Genomic DNA, 25119 nt, shown 5'->3' on the forward strand with positions numbered 1-25119 from the left:
CTCCTCCAGAGACCTCCTGGCCCCTCGTAATATCAGTTGGCGAGAGCTCTCCCAGAGATCTCCTTCTCAATGCTAAGACTCAGCTCCACCCAACAACCAGCAAGCTTCAGTGCTGGACACCCCATGCCAAACAACTAGCAAGACAGGAGTACAACCCCACCCATTAGCAGAGAGGCTGCCTAAAATCATAATAACTTCACAGACACCCCAAAATACACCACCGGTTGTGGTCCTGTCCACCAGAAAGACAAGATCCAGCCTCATCCACCAGAACACAGACACCAGTCCCCTCCACCAGGAAGCCTACACAACCCACTAAATCAACATTACGCACTGGGAGAAGACACCAAAAACAAAGGGAACTACGAACCTGCAGCCTGCGAAAAGGAGACCCCAAACACAGTAAGTTAAGCAAAATGAGAAGACAGAGAAACACACAGCAGATAAAGGAGCAAGGTAAAACCCCACCAGACCAAACAAATGAAGAGGAAATAGGCAGTGTACCTGAAAAAGAATTCAGAGTAGTGATAGTAACAATGATCCAAAATCTCGGAAATAGAATGGAGAAAACACAAGAAACATTTAACAAGGACCTAGAAGAACTAAAGAGCAAACAAACAACGATGAACAACACAATAAATAAAATGAAAAATTCTCTAGAAGGAATTAATAGCAGAATAACTGAGGCAGAAGAACAGATAAGTGACCTGGAAGATAAAAAAAGTGGAAATAACTACCACAGAGAAGAATAAAGAAAAAAGAATGAAAAGAATTAAGGACAGTCTCAGAGACCTCTGGGACAACATTAAATGCACCAACATTCTAATTATAGGGGTCCCAGAAGAAGACAAGTAAAAGAAAGGGACTGAGGGCTTCCCTGGTGGCACAGTGGTTGAGAGTCCACCTGCCGATGCAGGGGACATGGGTTCGTGCCCCGGTCTGGGAAGATCCCACATGCCGCGGAGCGGTTGGACCTGTGAGCCTTGGCCACCGGGCCTGCGTGTCCAGAGCCTGTGCTCTGCAACAGGAGAGGCCACAACAGTGAGAAGCCTGCATACCGCAAAAAAAAAAAGGGACTGAGAAAATATTTGAAGAGATTATAGTTGAAACTTCCCTAATATGGGAAAGGAAATAGTCAATCAAGTCCAGGAAGTGCAGAGAGTCCCATACAGGATAAATTGAAGGAGAAACAAGCCAAGACACATAATAATCAAACTATCAAAAATTAAATACAATGAAAAATATTAAAAGTAGCAAGGGAGAAGCAACAAATAACATACAAGGGAATCCCCATATGGTTAACAGCTGATTTCTCAGCAGAAACTCTGCAAGCCAGAAGGGAGTGGCAGGACATATTTAAAGTTATGAAAGGGAAAAACCTCCAACCAAGATTACTCTACCCAGCAAGGATCTCATTCAGATTCGACGGAAAAATTAAACCCTTTACAGACAAGCAAAAGCTAAGAGAATTCAGCACCACTAAACCAGCTTTACAACAAATGCTAAAGGAACTTCTCTAGGCAGGAAACACAAGAGAAGGAAAAGACCTACAATAACAAACCCAAAACAGTTAAGAAAATGGTAATAGGAACATACATATTGATAACTACCTTAAATGTAAATGGATTAAATGCTCCAACCAAAAGACATAGACTGGCTGAATGGATACAAAAACAAGACCCGTATATATGCTGTCTACAAGAGACCCACTTCAGACCTAGGGACACGTACAGATTGAAAGTGAGGGGATGGAAAAAGATATTCCATGCAAATGGAAATCAAAGGAAAGCTGAAGTAGCAATTCTCATATCAGATAAAATAGACTTTTAAATAAAGACTATTACAAGAGACAAGGAAGGATACTACATAATGATCAAGGGATCAATCCAAGAAGAAGATATAACAGTTGTAAATATTTATGCACCCAACATAGGAGCACCTCAGTACATAAGGCAAATGCTAACAGCCATAAAAGGGGAAATTGACAGTAACACAATCATAGTAGGGGACTTGAACACCCCACTTTCACCACTGGACAGATCATCCAAAATAAAAATAGGGAAACACAAGCTTTAAATGACATTAAACAAGAGGGACTTCATTAATATTTGTAGGTCATTCCATCCAAAAACAACAGAATACACTTTCATCTCAGGTGCTCATGGAACATTCACCAGGATAGATCATATCTTGGGTCACAAATCAAGCCTTCGTAAGTTTAAGAAAATTGAAATTGTGTCAAGTATCTTTTCCTACTACAATGCTATGAGACTAGATATCAATTACTGGAAAAAAAACTGTAAAAAATACACATGGAAGCTAAACAATACACTACTAAATAACCAAGGGATCACTGAGGAAATCAAAAAATACCTAGAAATAAATGACAATAAAAACACGACAACCCAAAGCCTATGGGATGCAGCAAAAGCAGTTCTAAGAGGGAAGTTTATAGCAATAAATTCCTACCTCAAGAAACAAGAAGCATCTCAAATAAACAACCTGACCTTACACCTAAAGCAATTAGAGAAATAAGAGCAAAAGAACCCCAAAGTTAGCAGAAGGAAAGAAATCATAAAGATCAGATCAGAAATAAATGAAAAAGAAATGAAGGAATCAATAGCAAAGATCAATAAAACTAAAAGCTGGTTCTTTGAGAAGATAAACAAAATTGATAAACCATTAGCCAGACTCATCAAGGAAAAAAGGGAAAAGACTCAATAGAATTAAAAATGAAAAAGGAGAAGTAACAACTGACATTACAGAAATACAAAGGATCATGAGGGATTACTTACAAGCAACTATATGACAATAAAATGGACAACCTGGAAGAAATGGATAAGTTCTTAGAAAAGCACAACCTTCCGAGCCTGAACCAGGAAGAAATAGAAACTATAAACAGACCAATCACAAGTAATGAAATTGAAACTGTGATTAAAAATCTTCCAACAAACAAAAGCCCAGGACCAGATGGTTTCACAGGTGAATTCTAACATTTAGAGAGGGGCTAACACCTACCCTTCTCAAACTCTTCCAAAATATAGCAGAGGGAGGAACACTCCCAAACTCATTCTATGAGGCCACCATCACCCTGATGCCAAAACCAGACAAAGATGTCCCCCAAAAAGAAAACTACAGGCTGATATCACTGATAAACATAGATGCAAAAATCCTCAACAAAATACTGGCAAACAGAATCCAACAGCACATTAAAAGGATCACAAACCATGATCAAGTGGGGTTTACCCCAGGAATGCAAGAATTCTTCAATATATGCAAATCAATCAATGTGATATACCATATTAAGAAACTGAAGGATAAAAACCATTTGATCATCTCAATAGATGCAGAAGAAGCTTTCAACAAAATTCAACACCCATTTATGATAACCCTTCAGAATGTAGGCATAGAGGGGACTTACCTCAACATAGTAAAGGACATATGTGACAGACCCACAGCAAACATCATTCTCAATGGTGAAAAACGGAAAACATTTCCACAAAGATCAGGAGCAAGACAAGGTTGCCCACTCTCACCACTCTTATTCAACATGTTTTGGAAGTTTTAGCTACAGCAGTCAGAGAAGAAAAAGAAATAAAAGGAATCCATATCGGAAAAGAAGAAGTAAAGCTGTCACTGTTTGCAGATGACATGATACTATACATAGAGAATCCTAAAGATGCTAGCAGAAAACTGCTAGAGCTAATTAGTGAATTTGGTAAAGTAGCAGGATACAAAATTAACGCACAGCAATTTCTTGCATTCCTATACACTAATGATGAAAAATCTGAAAGAGAAATTAAGGAAACACTTCCATTTACCATTGCAACAAAAAGAATAAAATACCTAGGAATAAACTTACCTAAGGAGACAAAAGACCTGTATGCAGAAAACTATAAGACACTGATGAAAGAAATTAAAGACGATACAGACAGATGGAGAGATATACCGTGTTCTTGGATTGGAAGAATCAACATTGTGAAAATGACTATACTACCCAAAGCAGTCTACAGATTCAATACAATCCCTATCAAACCACCAATGGTATTTTTCACAGAACTAGAACAAAAAATTTCACAATCTTTCACAAAAGACACCCAAATAGTCAAAGCAATGTTGAGAAAAAAAAAAAACAGAGCTGGAGGAATCAGGCTCCCTGAGTTCAGACTGTACTACAAAGCTACAGTAATCAAGACAGTATGGGGCTTTCCTGGTGGCACAGTGGTTGAGAGTCCACCTGCTGATTCAGGGGACATGGGTTTGTGCCGCGGAGCGACTGGGCCCATGAGCCATGGCCGTTGGGCCTGCGCATCTGGGGCCTGTGCTCCGCGGCAGGAGAGGCCACAAAAGTGAGAGGCCCACATACTGCAAAAAAAAAAAAAAAAAAGACAGTATGGTACTGGCACAAAAACAGAAATATAGATCAGTAGAACAGGATAGAAAGCCCAGAGATAAATCTACGCACGTATGGTCACCTTATGTTTAATAAAGTAGGCAAGAATATACAGTGGAGGAAAGACAGCCTTTTCAATTAAGTGGTGCTAGGAAAACTGGGCAGCTACATGTAAAATAATGAAATTAGAACACTCCCTAACACCATACACAAAAATAAACTCAAAATGGATTAAAGACCTAAATGTAAGGCCAGACACTATAAATCTCTTAGAGGAAAACATAGGAAGAACACTCTGACATAAATCAAAGCAAGGTGTTTTTTGACCCAACTCCTAGAGAAATAGAAGTAAAAACAAAAATAAACAAATGGGACCTAGTGAAACTTAAAAGCTTTACACAGCAAAAGAAACCATAAGCAAGACGAAAAGACAACTCTCAGAATTGGGGAAAATATTTGCAAACAAAGCAAGTGACAAAGGATGAATCTCCAAAATGTGCAAGCAGCTCATGCAGCTCAGTATGAATCAAACAACCCAATCCAAAAATGGGCGGAAGACCTAAATAGACATTTCTCCAAAGAAGATATACAGATTGCCAACAAACACATGAAAGGATGCTCAACATCACTAATCATTAGAGAAACGTAAATCAAAACTACAATGAAGTATCACCTCACAGCAGTCAGAATGGACATCTTCAAAAAATCTACAAACAATAAATACTGGAGAGGGTGTGGAGAAAAGGGAACCCTCTTGTACTGTTGGGGGGAATGTAATTTATACAGCCACTATGGAGAACAGTATGGAGGTTCCTTAAAAAACTAAAAGTAGAACTACCACATGACCCAGCAATCCCACTCCTGGGCATATACCCTGAGAAAACCATAATTCAAAAAGTATCATGTAGCACAATGTTCATTGCAGCTCTGTTTACAATAGCCAGGACATGGAAGCAACTTAAGTGTCCATCGACAGATGAGTGGATAAAGAAGACGTGGCACATGTATATAATGGAATATTACTCAGCCATAAAAAGAAACGAAACTGAGTTATTTGTAGTGAGGTGGATGGACCTAGAGACTGTCATACAGAGTGAAGTAAGTCAGAAAGGGAAAAACAAATACTGTATGTTAACACATATATATGGAATCTAAAAAAATAAAATGATTCTGAAGATCCTAGGGGCAGGACAGGAATAAAGGCACACGTAGAGAATGGACTTGAGGACACGGGGTGGGGGAAGGGTAAGCTGGGACGAAGTGAGAGAGTGGCTGGGACAAAGTGAGAGATTGGCATGGACATATATACACTACGAAATGTAAAATAGATAACTAGTGGGAAGCAGCCGCATAGCACAGCACGATCACATCGGTGCTTTGTGGCCACCTAGAGGGGTGGGAGGGAGACACAAGAGTCGAGGGCGTATGGGGACATATGTATACATATAGCTGACTCACTCTACGTATACATATATATGTATAGCTCACTCTGTTTGTTATACAGCAGAAACTAACACACCACTGTAAAGCAATTATACTGCAATAAAGATGATTAAAAAAAAAAAAAAAAAGATGTTCCAGGCTCATCTTGTACCTTTTCTGCCCAGCCTTGGAACCAGCCATTTCATCAAAAAGCCCTGGTTCATTTTAATGGGAAATAGTATTTAGAGACCATCAGTCTAGTCACTAAGAGTGCTCACTGCTCTGTTAACAGTGCTTCTTATGCTTTTCAGAGAACAAAGGCAAGGAATATGAACTTTTTAAGAAAAAAATGAAACATGAGTTCGTACTGATAATGTCCAGTTCATTTTTTTTTTTTGTAATTTTTTCGCCCCGCAGCATGTGATATCTTGTTTCCCAGACCAGGGATCGAACCTGTTCCCCCCTGCAGTGGAATTGCAGAGTCTTAACCACTGGACTGCCAGGGAAATCCCCCAGTTCATTTTTAAGATTATAGGGTTTTTACTTCTTTGGTTTTTATATTTGTATCCGCATTTTTCTTATGTTGAAAACCTCGATTTCTGATGACATTATTACAGTTACTTGCTCTATAATGTGTAGGTGCATAAAACTATAAATAAATAAGTATATATATGTATACTTACACATAAATAATATATATTACATAGTAAATAATGGGATAAAGCAAATAAAGTAATTCTGTTAATGCTTGAAGATGACAATACCAACATTATTCGTAGCAATACTGAATTCACTTAAAATTTTTTTGTTCTTTCTGGTCCTTAGGATGTACAGTCAAAATATTGGGTTTTAAAAGTCCCTTAAATTCTTTTCTGTGTCATTAACATGCCAACTTGAACTACAGTTAGATTCATTTATTTCATTTTGGGTTTTAGGAGTTTAAATTTTGTAAATTTTAATTTTGTTATATAATTGTGTAACTCATTACAGGGCTCCAATGTCAAAACTATAAAACAAAAACATTGAAGCATTTCGAGATACAGACTTCATGACATCTTACCTCTAAATGTTTCTCTATGCATGTGTAGAAAATAACGTTTTCTAACTTAGCCCCAATACCATTATCACAACTAAATAATTAATACTAACTTAATATCATCTAAAGATAAGCAGTCTCTATGTAAATTTCTGTGATTGTGGCACACATGTCCTTTCTCGCCAGTTTATGTAAATCGAGGAACACTGGCTGCATTTGTTTATGAGTCATTTTTTTAATCCTACCACAGTTCCCCTCTCCCATTATTTTTTTTTTCCGTTGACTTTTTTTCCGTTGACTTTTCCTATAGACACCTTTTAGATTGGTCCAGTTGCTTCCTCATGGTCTCGTTACTCTAATGCCTTCAATCTTCTGTAAATGGGAAGTTAGATCTAAATATTTAATTAGCTGCAGGTGAAGCCCTCTGGAAGGAACATTGGGTGTTGAGTTTGGTTGCTGAATCGGAAATGCTTCTGTTTGACCCCAAGTGGAGGTCACTGGCCAATAGAGAGGTGGGAGGTGTTTTCTTGACTTGAATTAAATGAGAGAGGATAGGATGAGTTTTCTAACATATTCCCTTGCCCTTTTTCCTTCCTCCTGGGCCCCTAGTGAGATGAGGAGGAAGGGAATGGTCTTGTTGCATGAGCTTCTCCCGTTTGGAGCTACTTCTTTATTTCGTAGCCCAACCCTTTCCCTCTCTTGGATCCCCTCAGTCTGTCGTGCAGGGTACACTTGCCCTGAAGCAGTACACTTGCCCTGAAGCAGGACACATGCCCACTTGTAGGATCTTTTTTTTCCAGTGTTCAGGTGGCAAAGACTTGAAGGCCCTGCTCCAGGCATTTCTATTGCAGTGTCTGTGCTTTAATATAGGAGATGGTGGAACAGGGAGCTGCTTTGACTTCTGACACTAGCCACCCTAAGTCAAGCCAAACTTCACACGTGAAAGGCACAGTCCTCCACAAGACACCAGCTGCAAGTTCCGGGGTTCCCACCAACCCCTCCATTTCAGTAATTTACTAGAATGACTCACAAACCTCATGAAAGCACTGTACCCTATGGTTACCGTTTTATTAGAGCAAAAGGATACAAAGCAGAACCAGAAAAGAGTAGAGACACAAGGGCAAGGTCTGGGAGAGGTCCACGTGTGATGCTTCTGGGCATCCTCTCCCCGTGGAGTCACGGATGGTGTTTCCTCCTTCCATTCGTGGTGTGGGAGTTGACAGTATTGCCAACTAGGAAGTTCACCCAAGCCTTTGCTGTCCAGAGGTTTTATTTGGGCTCAGTCACATACTGCCTGCATGACTGACCGCTAGTCTCCAGCCCTCCTGAAGATTTGGTCCAATATCTGTAGCCTCCATTTTCTCCCTGGGTCAGAACTTAGACACGGCTTTCCAAAGCTCTTAATCATAAATTACTGGCCAGTTCCCAAAGACCCCAGACAAATTTCTTTACTACCCAAGAGCTGTGCTTCATCTGCTTTGAGAAAGTAGATTTGCTATCTCTGCTGTGCTGTGGTTCACTCTCACCAGCTCTGTGATCCTGGGCAGCAAACCTAACACTCATCTGGGCCTCGTGTCTTCACTTAGGAGTGAACTGATTGACCAAATGACCTCTGAGGTCTCACCTGCTTTGGGCGTTTTGGAACTCTTTCAAATAATGCTTGAGGGAAGGGAAGGCAGGGAAATGCTGTTCTGGGTAGAGAAGCCCAAGTTTGCAGCTACTGACATGGGAGAGCTGGGTGCTCATTCAGCTAGGGCTGAGTCCAGTGCTGCCTACCTGAATGCACTTGTGAACAGAAAACAAACAATACCAATTTTCCTGGGGGCTGGAAGAAAAGTCTGCTCCTTGTGCAAAGGGCTTCTGCCATAGCTGGAGAGACTAGGAATTTTTAGTATCCTTTAATTAGGAAATTAAAAATTAATGATGATCTAATCTCTCTGGTGTTCTTTTAGACTTTCACTTTCTGTTTTCCCTGGTATATGACCTTATCTACATGATGAAATGCATATGGTTTATCTTTTATTTATCTATTTTTAATTTTAAAATTAATTATTAAATTTTTGTATCTGATTTGTTAAACATTTTATTAATAATATATGTATATAAATATTTTTTGTTTAAAGCATTTAGCTTTAGAGAGAAATATATTTGGGATTTCCAGGACAATACATATTTTATGCATTTTAAATCATGCTATAGAAGAAACTGAAATGAAGGTCAAATACATTTAAAGAAGTTTTTTAAAAGAAAATTATATTAATATAAGAAAAAAATTTTATGATTTTTTAAAATTGACGTTTGATTGACCTACAGCACTATGTTAGATCTAGATGTACAACATAGTGATTCGATATAGCCGTACATTACGAAGTGATGACCATGAAATGTGTACGCTTAGATGGGATAATGCAGCACATAGAAGCAATCTTATCAGTTCCATCCCAATCTTATGTTTTCTGAAGAGGTGGATACAGTGACAGGATGGACTGGCAGCTGATTATTTCTGGATAGAAATCAGTGTAACAAATTGAATTTAAAAAGAAAGAAATCAAGGAAGAAGACAAGCTGCTTTCTCAAGTGCAGACCTCCATCCAAGCCTTGGCCCTGAGTTTGTTTTTTTAATTGAAGTATAGCTGATGTACGGGTAATATGCACAGGTGTATAATATAGTGATTCACAATTTTTAAAGTATATACTCCCTTTATAGTTACTATAAAATATTGGCTATATTCCCTGTGTTGTCCCATATATCCTTGTAGCTTACTGTATACATATTAGTTTGTACTCCTTAATCTCCCACCACTATCTTGCCCCTCCCCACCTCCCACTGATAACCACTAGTTTGTTCTCTCTGTGAGTCTGTTTCTTTTATGTTACATTCACTAGTTTGTTGTATTTATTAGATACCACATATAAGTGATGTCATTTGTATTTGTATTTCTCTGTCTGACTTGTGTCACTTAGCATAATGCCCTCCAAGTCCATCCATGCTGCTGCAAAGGTAAAATTTCTTTCTTTTTTATGGCTGAAGAATATTGCATTGTGTATATATACTACATCTTTATCCATTCATCTGTTGATGGACCCTTAGGTTGCTTCCGTGTCTTGGCAATTGTAAGTAATGCTGCAATGAACATTGGAGTACATGTGTCTTTTCCAATTGGTGTTTTTGTTTTTTTCAGATATATACCCAAGAGTGAAATTGCTGGGTCATTCTATTAGAGTAGTTCTATTTTTAGTTTTTTGAAAAACTTCCATACTTTTTTCCACAGTGGTTGCACCAATCTATATTCCCACCAGCAGTGTATGAGGGTTCCCTTTTCTCCACATCCTCGCCAACATTTGTTAGTTGTGTTCTTTTCGATGATGGCCATTCTGACATGTGTGAGGGGATATCTCATTGTGGTTTTGATTTGCATTTCTCTGGTAATTAGTGATGTTGAGCATCTTTTCATGTGCCTGTTGGCCATCTACATTTCCTCTTTGGAAAAATGTTCAGTTCTTCTGCCCATTTTTTATCAGGTTGTTTATTTCTTTGATGTTGAATTCTATGAGCTGTTTATATATGTTGGATATTAACCCCTTATTGGTCATTTCATTTGCAAATATTTTCTCCCATTCAGTAGGTTGTCTTTTCATTTTATCAGCGGTTTCCTTTGCTATGCAAAAGCTCTTAAGCTTAATTAGATCCCATTTGTTTATTTTTGCTTTTCTTTCCTTTGCTTTAGGAGACGGATCCAAAAAATATTGCTGCGATTTATGTCAGAGAGTGTTCTGCCTATGTTTTCCTCTGGGAGTTTTATAGTATCTGGTCTTACGTTTAGGTCTTTAATCCATTTTGAGTTTATTTTTGTGTGTGCTGTTAGGGAGTGTTCTAGTTTCATCCTTTTACATGTAGCTGTCCAGTTTTCCCAGCACCACTTATTGAAGAGGCTGTCCTTTCTCCATTGTATATTCTTGCCTCCTTTGTTGTTGATCAGTTGTTGGTCCTGAGTTTTGCAAACATGTACAGACTTGATTTGTCAAAATAGCTGGAGTTGAGCAGCCTCAGGTTGACTGACTGGCCAACCAGACTCACAAGTGAGTGTGAATTAGACCCCAGTTCATGATTTTATAAGGAGAATTCTGCCTGTGGTGGACTGCTCTGTTGATTATTTCCCTGGAACACAGTCCGTGAGGGTTGCTGGATTACCGTTAGAGGGTTGGATTCCGAGCCGAGGGATGATCACAGTGGCTAATGTCGTCATGTCATGGCCCCCACTTTTATCTGGAGACAGTAGGCTGCCCCTCAGTAGTCTGTTTACTTGGGGAAAACCTATCGTGTCTGCTGTTGATTTTTCCTGTCCTGACTCCGTGTAGGCCAACCCCTTTGTATTAACCTACCCTTTGTCCTGTCAGCCCCTACCATGCAGTAAGTTAAGTTCTATCAGGAATAAACAGCCAGGATTTGCCTTAATGTTTCCCGAGTCTTCCCCAAGAGCTCACTGGCAGACAGGTCAGGGAGAGTGGCTGCCGTTGATGCTGATTTCATCCACTGTGCCTTGCGTTCATTAATTTAACTTTCCAGGGATAAGTATCTCCCATTCCTGAATTGCGCTGTTCGCTCAGAGCCTATAAAGACATCTAGGCTACCCTTCTCAAAATTCTCTTTCAACTGATTTATGGTAGACCCAGGGCATCCAATATCTTTTTTCAAGCCCCCCAATTTGTTCTAGTTGAGCACCAAGACTAAGCCTCCTGAAATCCTCATTCCCAGGCTGGGTGATCTGCAGATAAACCTTCAGGCCTTGGTGATGTCTTGCAGGTCTCTGAGCAGAGACACGATACCGCGGAAGGCTGGTTCACAAAGACGAGTCTAGGGGTAGAAAAGTGATGGGATCTTGAGCAAATCAGATACGTAGTGAGGTTATGAGGGCCTGACCGGAGTTGGAAAGGCAAAGAGGAAACTGATGTGTGACATTCCATAAGCCTCTGAAGGAATTAAAGGAATAGGAAGTGAATGTGGACTCCAGGCAGTGCCAAGAGAAAGACACAACAGTTGTAGCTACATTAGTATCATTGACAATGATGAGCACCTGAAGACACAGGTATCCACCCATGAGCCCAGTAAATGAGCAACCCAAATCTGCTTAACTCAATAGTTTTCTGTGCTCCAGAATCCAGAATCTGGATTTGTGTTTTAGAATTGCATATGTGGTACCTTTGGACCTATCAGAGACATCTATGCAAATTTACTGAATAAAATAATCATGGTGTGGTAAGAGGGGAAGGAGAAACGGCAAGTTTTTCTCATATTCTCTACCATCTCTGTATCACCAGACCGGACCATGGCACTGTGGCCAGAGGCATTTCTGCAGCCCTTGCCAGCTGACCTCTGGAAAGACTTACAGGGTCTTAGAGAACATTTATGTGGCAGTTTTATTGCTGCCATCAAAAGTGAATTCCACTTTTGGCCTGCATCCGTTCTTGCTGTCCTAGCGCGTTTAAAAAAACGTGATGTTGATTTGAGAGCATCACATTTGATCCAGTTTCTGATTTCTTTTGCTTGAAATATTCTTAAGCAGTTGTTTTTCTGAAAAGTAGGGTGTTCTGTTCTTAGTGTATACAACATTTGCAAAGTCTTGGTAGGTTGTATCCTGAATACGTGCCAAATAAATATTTTTTTTAGAGATAAAGACGTGAGAGATCTTTTGAAGGCGCATCAAAAGATTTGGTGACTGATTGAATATGAGAATTTTCGTAGAGGAAAAGGAGATAGTTGTCACTATTGGATCTAAGATTTCTGAACTATCTTCTTCAAGAGACATTTTGGGTTTGGGATCCCTAAGATTTGCAGGAGTAAAGATGAAAGATTTAAATAATTTTAAAAATCAGATCACTTCTAATATTTGGCTTATGTCTTATCTCTGCTCTCTGCCTCAGCACTGTCAAGTGTCTCATGGATTCTCAAGCTGACTTCCTGTCTTTGATGTATTTCAGGAGCCTTTTATTATTAGCATTGGAACTCTTTTCTGTTTCTTTCGGTCCACCCAATTTCTTGTTTATCCCAGCACCAGCATCCTTTGAGGCTCCCTGTCCCTCTGGCCTGGCTTTGGGAGGCCCAGTTAGCTCACACCCCTGACGGTGGGGTCTGCATGAGGCCTGCCCTCTGGCTGTGGATTTGAAGAGCTGGGGGCTCAAATGTGCCCTTCTACCCCAAGTTCCCTGACCAGGCTTCGTCAAAGAGTGTTATTCAGGAAGCCTGACTCATTAGCTAATTAATATATTATCTATAACCATAATAATAACCCCTTTTTAAGTATTTGCTTTGTATCTCAGCATCTTTTACTTATATCATTTACAACATAGTAAACTAGGTATTACAACCCCCCTTTTTGCAGATCAGAGAACCGAGTCTCAGAGAGGTAATGAAACATGTTAAACGTCTCACATTTGAAATGTGGCAAAGCCATGCCTCAAGCCAGGGCTGCCTGGCTCCCCTAGTACACTCTCTCCACTTTTCTCTGCTGCTTTGAGCCCGCAGGTGTCAGGTTGTCTGGTTAGTAACCTGTTACTGCCCATGGTCATGGGGTACAGTGGAAAGATCTCTGGGGTTGAGTCACGGGGTAGACTTGTTATTCTATTCTGTCGAATGTGTGCGACTTCTGCAAACCTCAGTCACTTCATCTGCAAAATGGGGATTAATACCTTAAAGGAAAGCTATTGAATAAGGAAATACATATAAAAAATTGTTTTTAACTGTTAAGGAGTGATGTAAAATACCTGGTAGTAACAGTAAAAGGAATTGCAGAGCTAATAAGTAGCTGAGCTGGGGCTGAAACTTGGTGTTCAGACTAAACATTGGGTTTTTCCTATTGCATCAGGCTGGGCCAACGTGAGCATTGCCCCGGGGCCACTTTCTTGGCAGACCATAGGTGATAATTGTGTCTGCCTGACAATACTAATTGATTTGGAAGAAATAACAGTTGTCTTATCTCACTTTCCTCATTATGTTAATGAATTTTTATCATTTACTCAGTCATGTTGGCATGTCTGTCTGATTTTGTATTTTATACTTCCAGCCGTTGCATGTACTTGAGGCTCTACTTTTCAGTGTCATCACAAGCTCTGACAGATCACCCCTTTCTCTCCAGCCCTGGAACCCTTCAGATGGGCAACAGAGATGCTTCACTTCAGACTTATTTCTTTCCCAGATCCAGTAGGGCTGCCAGGAAGGGTGTGTGTGAATTGAGTCTTTGGAGAAGTCTGTCCAGAATCTTCTTTGATGTGTTTCTCCTTCCCGATTGCATCTTGTCTTGTGAGCACAGTGATGCAGGCTATTATTACTTGTTAGCTCCGACTGTGTGTGAGATAATAAGTGTTTTGGCAGAAACCTTGCTTCAAGGGGTGTGTATCAGTAAAAACTCAGTAACTAAAAGTTTGATTATACTATGAACTGTGCTATTCATGGAGTTCTTTAGGACACTTTGTTGATTTTAATTGACTATCTAAATATAGACCTTCATCTGAAGCAGTATAGCTCAGGCTTCTGATTTAAACTATCTCAGGTCCTTTCCTAGTGATGCCATTCACTAGCTCTGTGTCCCTGAGCAAGCTGCTTAGCCTTTTTCATCAAATAATGGGAATAAGAATAGTCCCTACCTCACAGGGCTATTATCCAGATCACATGATTGAAGCCCTTAGAGCAGTCCTTGGCATGCCTTACCCACCCAGCGGACACATGCTACAGTCAATACATCTGCAAAATTTTAGTTTGCTTTCAAATCTCCTTTGGAATTGATGTTATTTCTCATCTGGACTCTTTTCAGTCACCAATATGTTTATCTTTTATAACTGTAGAATTAGAAAAAAGTTTTTAAACGATCTCTGTGTTTTTAACCCTTGGGTTATACCTTCTGAAATAAGAGTCAAGTTTAATACGAATATGTCCCTATATAAAAAAAGAAAAAAGTCAGGTCTAAGAGAGTAGGACCCAGTGGGAATTTTCATAACTTCATTGCCTTATCAATCATTCACTCTGGGCAGGAATGCCGCCCTCTGATGCTTGCCTGTGTGTGTGCATGTACACACGCACACACACATACACACGCACACCCCCTCATTCCCCTACCTGGCTAACTTTATCTGTCTGGTTGAAATGTAAGTAGTGTGACTTGACTTAGCTTGTGCATTTCTTTAGGAATCTTTTCCTAATACAAATTCAGGAATCCCTAAAACTGTACCCATATCTCCAAGGTGTTATCACAGTGTTGGTGCACATGCCCTCCAGGGCAGGAGACACATTTCATCCCAGCCTCGAGGAGGCACTTAGATAGTGCATGCTGGGTAAGCAAATGCACATACAATTTTTGTTTTAAATTTTTATCCTTTCTAAAGTGCAAATAAATGTAAAGTAGGCAGAGCAGCATTTCAATTACATTAACTTGAACAGTTACAAGGGAACAACAGCTAGTGTGGTAAGAACCAGCAGAGAGATTTTGAGACTAGCAAGGGGGAGATAGGAGGAATGGTCGACTGTACCTATTCTCTGGGATACCCACCCCCAAATACGACTAAGATATTTTTACATTTGCTAGAATCAGTTGAACTGAATTGAAAACACTATTGATTTTTAAGTGTGGAATAACCTTCAGACTAAGAAAAACAATTATAGTCTTTGAATCCAATTATTAATGTATCATTGTAAATAGCTCCACCCCCACCCCACCCCACCCCCCCAACATTCTTTCCATTTCTTTGAAATTGTAGCATATGTTTCCATTTGTATAGTGAATGCAGTCAGAAACATTACATTATTTCCTATTTGAATTGACGTTTCCTATGAAATCTGACTTGACTGCGTTTTACATTCGTTTAGCTGGTTCCCAGCCAGCTATATGAGAACTAGGGAGTTTGTTAGAAATCCTTATTTCTAAGCCCTGTCCTTGGAGACCAGGATTCAGCAGGTCTGAAGACAGGCCCAGACATGGGCATTTTTTAAGTACTTTGAGGATTCTGATAGGCTGCTGGACTTAGGGACCACTGGGACATTTTTCTAATTTTAAGGCACATACATTTCTAGAGTATTTTTTGGTCCACTTTAGTAGTCAAGTGAAGGCACTTAAGAAAGGCCTTATAACCATAAACAAAGCAAATTGCTCTAATTGCTGTGAGATGCAAAGCAAACAATTTCACATATGCTGTATAATCTGTCTGATACCTTCACATTCTTTATGTTTTTTTTTTTTTTTTTCTTTTTTTTTTTGTGGTACGCGGGCCTCTCACTGTTGTGGCCTCTCCCGTTGCGGAGCACAGGCTCCGGACGCGCAGGCTCAGCGGCCATGGCTCACGGGCCCAGCCGCTCCACGGCATGTGGGATCCTCCCAGACCGGGGCACGAACCCGCATCCCCCGCATGGGCAGGCGGATTCTCAACCACTGCGCCATCAGGGAAGCCCTCCACATTCTTTTAACATGGGTTTTAGTCCAGGGGAAGAAACAGTTTTTTTCCCTGAAAGGGCCAATGTAATTATGGTTATGTATACTGTAAGCTTCAAGTAATTATGGAGCACTCCATTCTTGTACCATATTCTGAGCAAATTACCAGCCTCTGATCAATAAAATTTCTTTTTAAGCATCTGTAAATTGAATCCAAGAAATGAAAATTCCGATCAAAGTTCAGCCATAGCTAATTATTTTAAATCTTCTGAAAAATATCAGTGTTACTGAGAATGTAGATGTCCTATTAATGTACCTGGCATACTTATTTTAATATATGAAATGAGTTACTTTCCATTATTCTTCCTTTTTTTTTCTTTCCACAAAAGACACAAAATATTTTATGTCTAATCATACTACTAACCAAAGACACAGTGGGGACATTACTGTACTTTCATTTAGTAATTCTAATAGGATTTATTGTTTTTTTTCCTTTTCTCTTTTACACACTCACAGCTTTCTCTAAGGAATTCTAAATACGAAAGTTGTTTACTCATGACATAGTAATAATCTAAAGAAATTAATCCTGTTGATTATCATTATGATGTGCGATTCCACTTTTTCTGGAAATGCTGGGTTTTTTTTTGTTTTCTGTTCCTCTTTTTTTATTTTTTTCCTTGGCCACACTGCACAGCATGTGGAACTTCCCCAACCAGGGATCGAACACATGCCCCCTGCCATGGAAGCACAGAGTCTTAACTACTGGACCACCAGGGAAGTCCCATATTTTTTAAAAATATGAACTGTATGGGTAATTGTCTCTCTCAAAACTTTAAACCTTAAGAGAAATCACATCAAAAGAAACAAGAATCGTCCAGATATCAGCCCCCCAACAAGTCAGAACTGTTTCTTTTTCCTTGTTCCATTTCTGTTCTTGTCCATACATTATTTTTACATAGTTGTAATCACGTTATAGGTACAGTGTCTTCTGCTTATGTTGCCACTTAGCCTTAATTGCATTGTTTTTATGTTGCCACATAGTTTTCTAATTATTTTAAATGTCTGTGTAATATTATATAGGCTGGTTGTACCATTGTACTCTTGGACTTTCCAGTATTCTTGAATGTTCACGTGATTTACAACATTATAAAAGGGAGTTTCATTGTTAACAAACCTATGCTTCAAATGAGTGAGAGTGCATGTTTTGACCTTGGATCTAGGGTATAAATCTTCTGATTACGTGGACCATTTGAACAGATAACTTCCTCATGGAGCTGAAATATTTTTATACCTCCTTGTGCCTGTGAGAAAGCATGGCTCTGTAATCAGTGTGACACGTCATCCCAGGCTCATTGGTTTTCTCCTTTCCGCCATATCTTATGAAATACCAGTTTGGTGTCTGTATTCATGTGACCTGGAAGTCAGGAGCTGAGTACTAGGATGCTGAATGGTTGCACAGATGGAGTCAGACCTTTAGAAGTCCTCACAGAGGATGGTTCCCTCATTCTTCCCTATAATCTCTCTAATTAAGCATATAACATATTAGTTCAAAGAAATTCAACAGAGTTCTGAGTTTTGCTATGGTGGTGACTCTAATCCTCGTTTTGTTTTGTTTCGAAAGAGCAAATTATTTCCAAATTTATTTCAGTTTCCTTTTGGGGATGGGGGCCACCTGGCTTGGTTGGACCCTAAGCAAGTGTTTGCTCTTTTCTTGAGTACCTAAGCAATTGGTAACAGTTCATTAGGTTGGGTGTTCACAGAATATTTGCTCTGTACCCCAAAATTCTTGATCACCAATAGCAAACAAAAATAGTGTCTTAGGAACTCACAGCAGCCTGAATTTTTCATGTTAAATTTCACCATGATTTTTCATGATAATGGATTCCTTTCATCTAATTCTATCATGGAAGTACAAAGGCTACCATTAGAGAGATGAGAAATCTGACTGACTTAAGCATGTTTTGAATTGAGGTCGCCATCAGTTCAAGGGGATTTTGGGGGAAGAAACGGGAATTTTGAAGATCTGACTATACGGTATTAACAAAAGGCTTTCCCTATGCAGTAAGGCCACCAAACGGAAGTAGTCTTTGTTATGCAGGATGTGATTAATATTACCTCATCATTTAATTTTAGAACTTCTAAAATAAAGTTGCTTGCATCAGTTCAAGGCTGGTTTGAAACCAGAGAGTGCCTACTTTTTCTTTTTTTTAATTAGAGAAGAGATATGTGATTACTAAAAGTTTGGAAAATAATGAACTGAAAGAAGTCTCCCACAGTATCTTTTCCTTTACCAAAACCTCTGCTAATATTTTTCTTAGGTACTTTTTTTCCTTTACAGTTTTTTAACCCTGTTTTACATATAATCTGAATCTGATCTATTTCATATAACACTGCTTCGTGTGCTTTTCTCCCGCAGTGTTTACAATCTTCCTGTCAGTTGTAATCTGTCTAGTCTGTCCTTCTGATGTTCCGTAATGTTCCTGTTCATGCTTCCTCCTATTATTGGGCATTTAGAATGCTGAATTGTCTGTCCCGTACACAGTGATGGTTATCAGAACACTGGCCCACACACCATGTTAATAGTGATCATACAAGTCAGGGAGGTAACCTGATCCTACTGTGATTTAACTTTCTCAACGAGTATTGTGCATTTTTTACTGAATTCCTTTCTGCCTGTTTCCTTTTGTTTTGGGTTTTGTTTTGAGGGGGTCTTTTCAGAGGAAAGGGAGCTGGTCATGAGCCACTTCACAGGTGGGTATTTTTGTCTTTCTTTCCTTAGTGGTGAAAGTGGTGCTGGAAAGACCGTGGCTGCCAAATACATCATGAGCTACATCTCCAGGGTGTCTGGAGGGGGCCCCAAAGTCCAGGTGAGCTGGTGCTATGGCCCATTGTGAGACTTTGTGCTGTGTGAAAGTAAGAGGCTCCGTTTGCTGTTTAAAAAGAATTTTTCTTCCACAGGGAAGACGTTGGTTTTATAACCAAGAAACTTGAAATATGCAGAGAAACAGCATGTTATGGGCTGGAGATGCCTAATATGTAATGAGTATTATATACAATCGATAAAAAGGTCACAAATCCAGAAGTAAAACAGACAAAGGGTACGAGAGCCATCTCATAGAAAAGGAAATATAAATGACTCTTAAAACATGAACATATGCGCACCCCCCGTGATAATAAGAGAAATGCAAATTAAAATTACATTGAAAAACTATTTCTTAACTGTCAAAATGGCAACAATTTTGTAGTATTTTAAACACTCTGCTGGTAAAAACATAGGGGCGTAGACTCTCTAACACATTACTGGTAGGAACATGAACTAGTACACTTCTGTGGAGGGCATTTCGGCAATATTTTTCAAATCTATAAGCATACACCCTTTGACTCATCAATTCTGCTTGGGCGAATTTAACCTTTAGGTGTCCTGAAATGTATACAAAATGATAACATGTGTAAAGATCTTTGATGTGACATTTTTTGATGATGGAGAAGACTGGAGACAGATGCTCATCAGTTGGTGATATAATTTATGGGGAAATAATTTATGGTTCATAATAGACTAGAATATTAGACAGCCATAAAAAAAATGAAGCTTCAGGTACCGATGGGGACTGATCTTCAAGCTATATCATGAATTGCAAAAAGCAAAGTTCAGAACATTGCCTATAATGTGCTAGCATTTGAGAAAAAGGAGAACATATATTTATAATATTTACATTTGTTTGCATATGTATAGCATAGCTCTAGAGCGATACATAAGAAATTGATAATAGTGATTTCTCCAGGGAGGAAACTGGGAGACTGGGGGAGGGGCATCTGTCCATGTAGAACCTCGCAAACCTTTTATTTTTTATGTTACTTTATTTTTTTGATAGGTAAGAGATGGATTTATTTAGAGAGAGAACACATTCCATAGGCAGAATGCGGTCTGTCTTAGAAAGTGAGAGTGGCTGCGAACCTTTCATTTTCTGAACGATGTGAATAAATCTCCCAATTCAAAAAATTTACAAAGATTTTTAAATGGAGAAAGGAAAGGAAGGAGGAAGGATTAGAGCATTAGCAGGAAACATTAGGAAAGGGGGGAAACCCAGAGAACGAGGACACAGGAGAGGGAGAAAGAAAAGGGGGGAATTATAGTATCGGCAGAGAAGGGGCAGGTTCAAGAGGACAGTATGAAGAAAGCAGTAGATACAGCCTTTTCTGTCTTGTGTTTTACTCGTTGTGGTAGTGGAATCAGCATCAGCAGGACTGGTGAAGCCCCCCCACCCCCACCCCCAGAGAGTAGTGGAGGATGGCTATGGGGGCCAAGGTCCACAGGGGGCTGCCCAAACTCACACTGCTCATCACTGGCACAGACTGCTGGGAACTTTTATTATTATTATTATTAGAAATCATGATGCAAGGTAGATTTCACCCTAAAGATTAATTTTTTAGTTAGAATCATTTAATGTGATGTTATTGCCATAGTCAGCTGTAGACTTTAAAAAGACACATCGAGGGCTTCCCTGGTGGCGCAGTGGTTGGGAGTCCGCCTGCCGATGCGGGGGACACGGGTTCGTGCCCCGGTCCGGGGGATCCCACGTGCCGCGGAGTGGCTGGGCCCGTAAGCCATGGCCGCTGAGCCTGCGCGTCTGGAGCCTGTGCTCCGCAGCGGGAGAGGCCGCGGCGGTGGGAGGCCCGCGTACCGCAAAAAAAAAAAAAAAAAAGACATCGAAATTCTGTTTATTATGGCTCTGTCTACTAAATCAATAGTGCTCCATCCTGTCCTGGGGGATCAGAAAGCTTAAGGCGGAGGCCAGTATTCCTTACACAGAGTAAAAGGGTCTTAGAGTGGCCTCCTCTACCAAATGAAAGGAAGAGCTAGAGCAGCACCATCCAGTAGAAAGATGGTGCATGTCACATGCATAATTTAAAATTGAATAGTTACAGTAAAAAAAAAAGTAAAAAGCATATGAAATTAACTTTTAAAATATATTTTATTTAACCCAATATATCCCCATATTATTTCAGCATATAATTACTAATCAATTAATGAGCTATTTTACATTCCTTTGTGTCCTAAATCTTTGGAATCCAGTGTGTGTTCTACACTTACAGCACATCTCGGTTGGGACTGGCCATGTTGCATGGGCTCAGCAGCTTCCATGTTGGACAGTGGGTACAGCCCTAGGACTTAGGTTGATATGGTACGGTCCACTTGGTTTTCTCCATTTGTGTGATCATCCCCTATCCGTAGAAGATGGACATGGAGCCAGGAATCCAGGATGCTCTTTTGTGTATGGGCTGCTCCTTTAATTCACTCTTTCTCTTTTCCCCCTATATGCTTACCACATGCCACAAAATTCTGTTGGACATCTTGATAGTTGATGGGAGGGATGGATGGATACATGCATAAAGATTCCCAGTTACAAAGACAATAATTACAGAAGGAAAGAGACAAGGAAGGGTCTTTCTTTTGTTCTGTCCCTACAAGAAGTTGAGTGTTGATAAATGGTGTAGGCATGCCTGACCATCAGACAACAAGTATGAAAGATTAATGAAGACCCACAAAGTCAAAATTAATTTTTCAAAGAAAAGCAAATTTTGTATAAATCCATGAGTTTTTAAAGGAGAAGGATGCTTAGAAGTATCTTTCTAAGCTTTGAAACTGACTTCATGGTGGGACCATCCATGATTTACTCTTCCTTCCATTGCTAACGACGTGTGCCTGGTTGATAGAATTCCAGTTCTCAGTCCTCTTCTGAATGTCCAGGCGGTGGCAGAGGAGCACTTTGGCTGTTACATAGTTGGTAGTTAGTGCCTTCATCTAGTCCTGTTTGCTGCAGGCGACGACCTAGTGGCCAGACTGCAGACGTTTCATGTTGATTTTTCTCTTCCTGTTTTCCTATGAGGACAAGGATACAGAGCTCTTGGCTTGAAATTAGTCAGTAGCTAAAGAGCACAAGCCAGAGACTTGTTATTTCTGGAACATGTTTAACCATAGCATGTGAATAATTAGAAGTACAAGGAATGACTCACTTGTTCAAAATCCTCTCCAACATCAACTCCTATCTGTTGAGCTGTCTTGGCCCATGGGGTGTTCTGTACTTTTCAGTCTGACATCAAATTGGGGTGTATGAAAACCAAATTCTTCCCCTCCAGTAGGCCAGGAATTGTTCCACACAATCCAGTGTCGGCCCTTGTTGCTCAAGCGGGAAAGAACTGGCAAAACCCGCAGCACCGGGGAGCTGGTTCGAAATGCAGACTCTTGGGCCCCACCTCAGACCTACTGAATCAGCATCTGCATTGTAATGAGATTCCCAGGTGATTCACACACATGAAAGTTCGGGAAGCACAAGACTGTGTCCGCAGCTTTGTTTGGGGAGGAGAAACTGTTTCATTTCCCTCAAGGTGCCTCTCACTTGCAGTGAAGAGAGGGAGTGTGGGATGCAGTAGGTGGGGAGAGAAGTTGAGTAGAACAGGAGTAGTGACAGTAAAGCCAGAACCCAAGGAGATGCCGCGTCCTGCCATGATGCCCCGTACACAGGGAGCACGGGATGAAGGCGCAGCATCCGATTTGGCAACCCAGTCCGGGAACGTTTGCAGATCCTGATTTACGGTGGCACCCTGGCTCTACAGAATCCTGCGTCAAGACAAGGGAGCTGGAAGGCATGACCACACAAACGGGGTTAGGTCTGTCAAGAGGAAAGAGTAAATCCTCCGGAAATCCCAGGGACTTGGATTTGAGGCCTCTCCCCTTCACCACATTCAGAAACCACGTCCTTGGGAAAGTCTGGCTTTACATCGTGGAGTAGGTGTTCGCATCTTCCTAACCTGTGGTCTTTTTGCTGTGACAGCACGTCAAGGACATCATCCTACAGTCCAACCCACTGCTGGAGGCTTTCGGGAATGCCAAGACGGTCCGGAACAACAACTCCAGCCGATTTGTGAGTTTCTTTCCTGTGATAGAGAATGTCACCTGATTGATGATGTTGACATTCCTGATTTAAGGCCTGTGGCCCCGAGGAAATAGGGGGTTTTCACACATCATCAGGAGGCCGCCTTTTCAATCTTTTCCTCATTTTCTCTAGCGGTGAGCTGCCAGGCTTCAATTTGCCCTTTGACTCAAGTTATTTGGGGGCCTTGGGGATGTCAATAAGATAATTTTTGAAACCAGTTCTCAATTTGAGGTGCCTTCCTAAGGAAAATGGAAGTGTCCGCTTTGGTCTTGGAGGAGTTTGCTTTGGGCCCTGGAGAAGAAGCCTTCTTTCCCTGACAAAGAACTGAGGAGACTAGATCCCAGGTCTTGTCGCCTTGCTTTGCTTCATAGAACTTGGTCTGTGGACCCTGAAGAAAGCACTTTGATCCGGCACCCTGGAAAGAAACTTCCTCCTCCCTGTCAGCCAGAGGGAGCCGACCGCTTACCCCACCCCTCTTGGCTTTGTGTGTGCGTTTTTTGCATGTTCATGGGACATAATGACATCTAAAAGTGACTGGACTTAGCCTACAGATTCCTCCTAACTGACCCACTTACCCAAGGGAATGAAAATATCAGGCGAATGCCTGCATGCCTATTGAGACGTTTTTCTGAGTGTCTCCCGAGGGGGTAAATTAGAAGGCTGGCAAGGACAAACGTGAATATATGCCCCTTGACAAAAAGCCACATTTACAAAGAAATGAATGTTTGCTCGGTAGCTCTGATTTATGTAGATTTTGTATCTTATCTCAACCATAGATTATGTCTGGCAGTAAAGCATTTAGGGAGCCATCTGTGAGGTGGATTCTGGACCATTTTAAAATAAATAAGTGAGAATTTTGGAGAAAAACGATTTCTTTTTTACCCTTCTGTTTTGGAAGGAAGCTTCCCTTTCCAAGAGAATTCTTGCTCAGTTCTCATGCAGTAATTGTTAAGCTCCCTGGTGAGTTTTATCTGTCAGAATTATCCTCACTTTCCTCGCTGTTTAATATTTTTCAAACTACTCATTTGTTCATCTCTCATTTTTCTGCTCAATGCCAGTTGTCCATCTCGATCTGCCTTGTAAAGATGGACTTGACCAAATTTAACTCTCTAGCTACCCATCCCCCTTCTTTTGCCTTCCTTAGAGAGCAGGAAGATAACCGTATCAATATTTTCCTTGATATTTCCAATATAAATTATTTTTTATCCTTGGACAAGGAGGCTACAGGAGTCAGTTTTTGTAAAGCAAAACAAAAATACCCAGCATTTATTATTTTCCTGATTACAGAATTTCGTACAACCCTGATGGAAAGATGGGAGAACTGTACAGAAAGGCAGTTCTCTCTCTCATACACACACGCACGTGCACACGTGCACACGTGCACACACGTAGTGGAGTCTGGTGGGACATCAAAAGATGTTCTCATTAATAATAAGAGAAATGTAAATTAAAACCATATATCATTTTCTGTCTCTCAGATCATGAAACATTAAGGAGAAAAGACGCTATTGGTTGAAGACTGACACCTCCCAGGAGAGCGATTTGGCAATTCTTATCAAAGTTTAAAAGACTCATTGTCTTTGACCCAACAATACTTTTAGGGTATAATATCCACGTTTCCTGTTAATAATGATTTATTTTAAAAGATATCCATAATGTTAAATCTTTTTTAAAAGGTTACAAAACAATATCTATAATATGGTCCTATTTATTTTAAGATGCACATTTATATAAAGCATAATTAAGGTGTCTGCAAATCCACGTTTGAATATCCTATTACAGTGATTAGTAGGAGGTAGAAGTGGCATCGGGGTGGGATTATGGGTAATTTCACTTAAAATGGATATGTAGTGTGAATTATAAAAATTCATCTATTTCCACTTATAAATCTTTCCAAGTTTTAAGAACTACATTATG

At 40.2% G+C, this 25119-nt stretch overlaps 1 protein-coding gene across 3 annotated transcripts in view; it reads left to right on the forward strand.

Annotated features, from left to right (window-relative positions):
* The window catches only part of MYO1E (myosin IE), a 204905-nt gene that overhangs the window by 101934 nt on the left and 77852 nt on the right, over positions 1-25119 (forward strand). For all 3 annotated transcript variants that reach the window (XM_004274688.2, XM_033437039.1, XM_033437038.1), the window contains exons 5-6: positions 19047-19134; positions 23101-23190. In XM_004274688.2, coding sequence (XP_004274736.1) covers positions 19047-19134; positions 23101-23190 — 178 coding nt within the window. The remainder of the gene's footprint in view (positions 1-19046; positions 19135-23100; positions 23191-25119) is intronic.

Source organism: Orcinus orca, chromosome 2 (genome assembly GCF_937001465.1).
Source record: "Orcinus orca chromosome 2, mOrcOrc1.1, whole genome shotgun sequence".
Lineage (NCBI taxonomy): Eukaryota > Metazoa > Chordata > Mammalia > Artiodactyla > Delphinidae > Orcinus > Orcinus orca.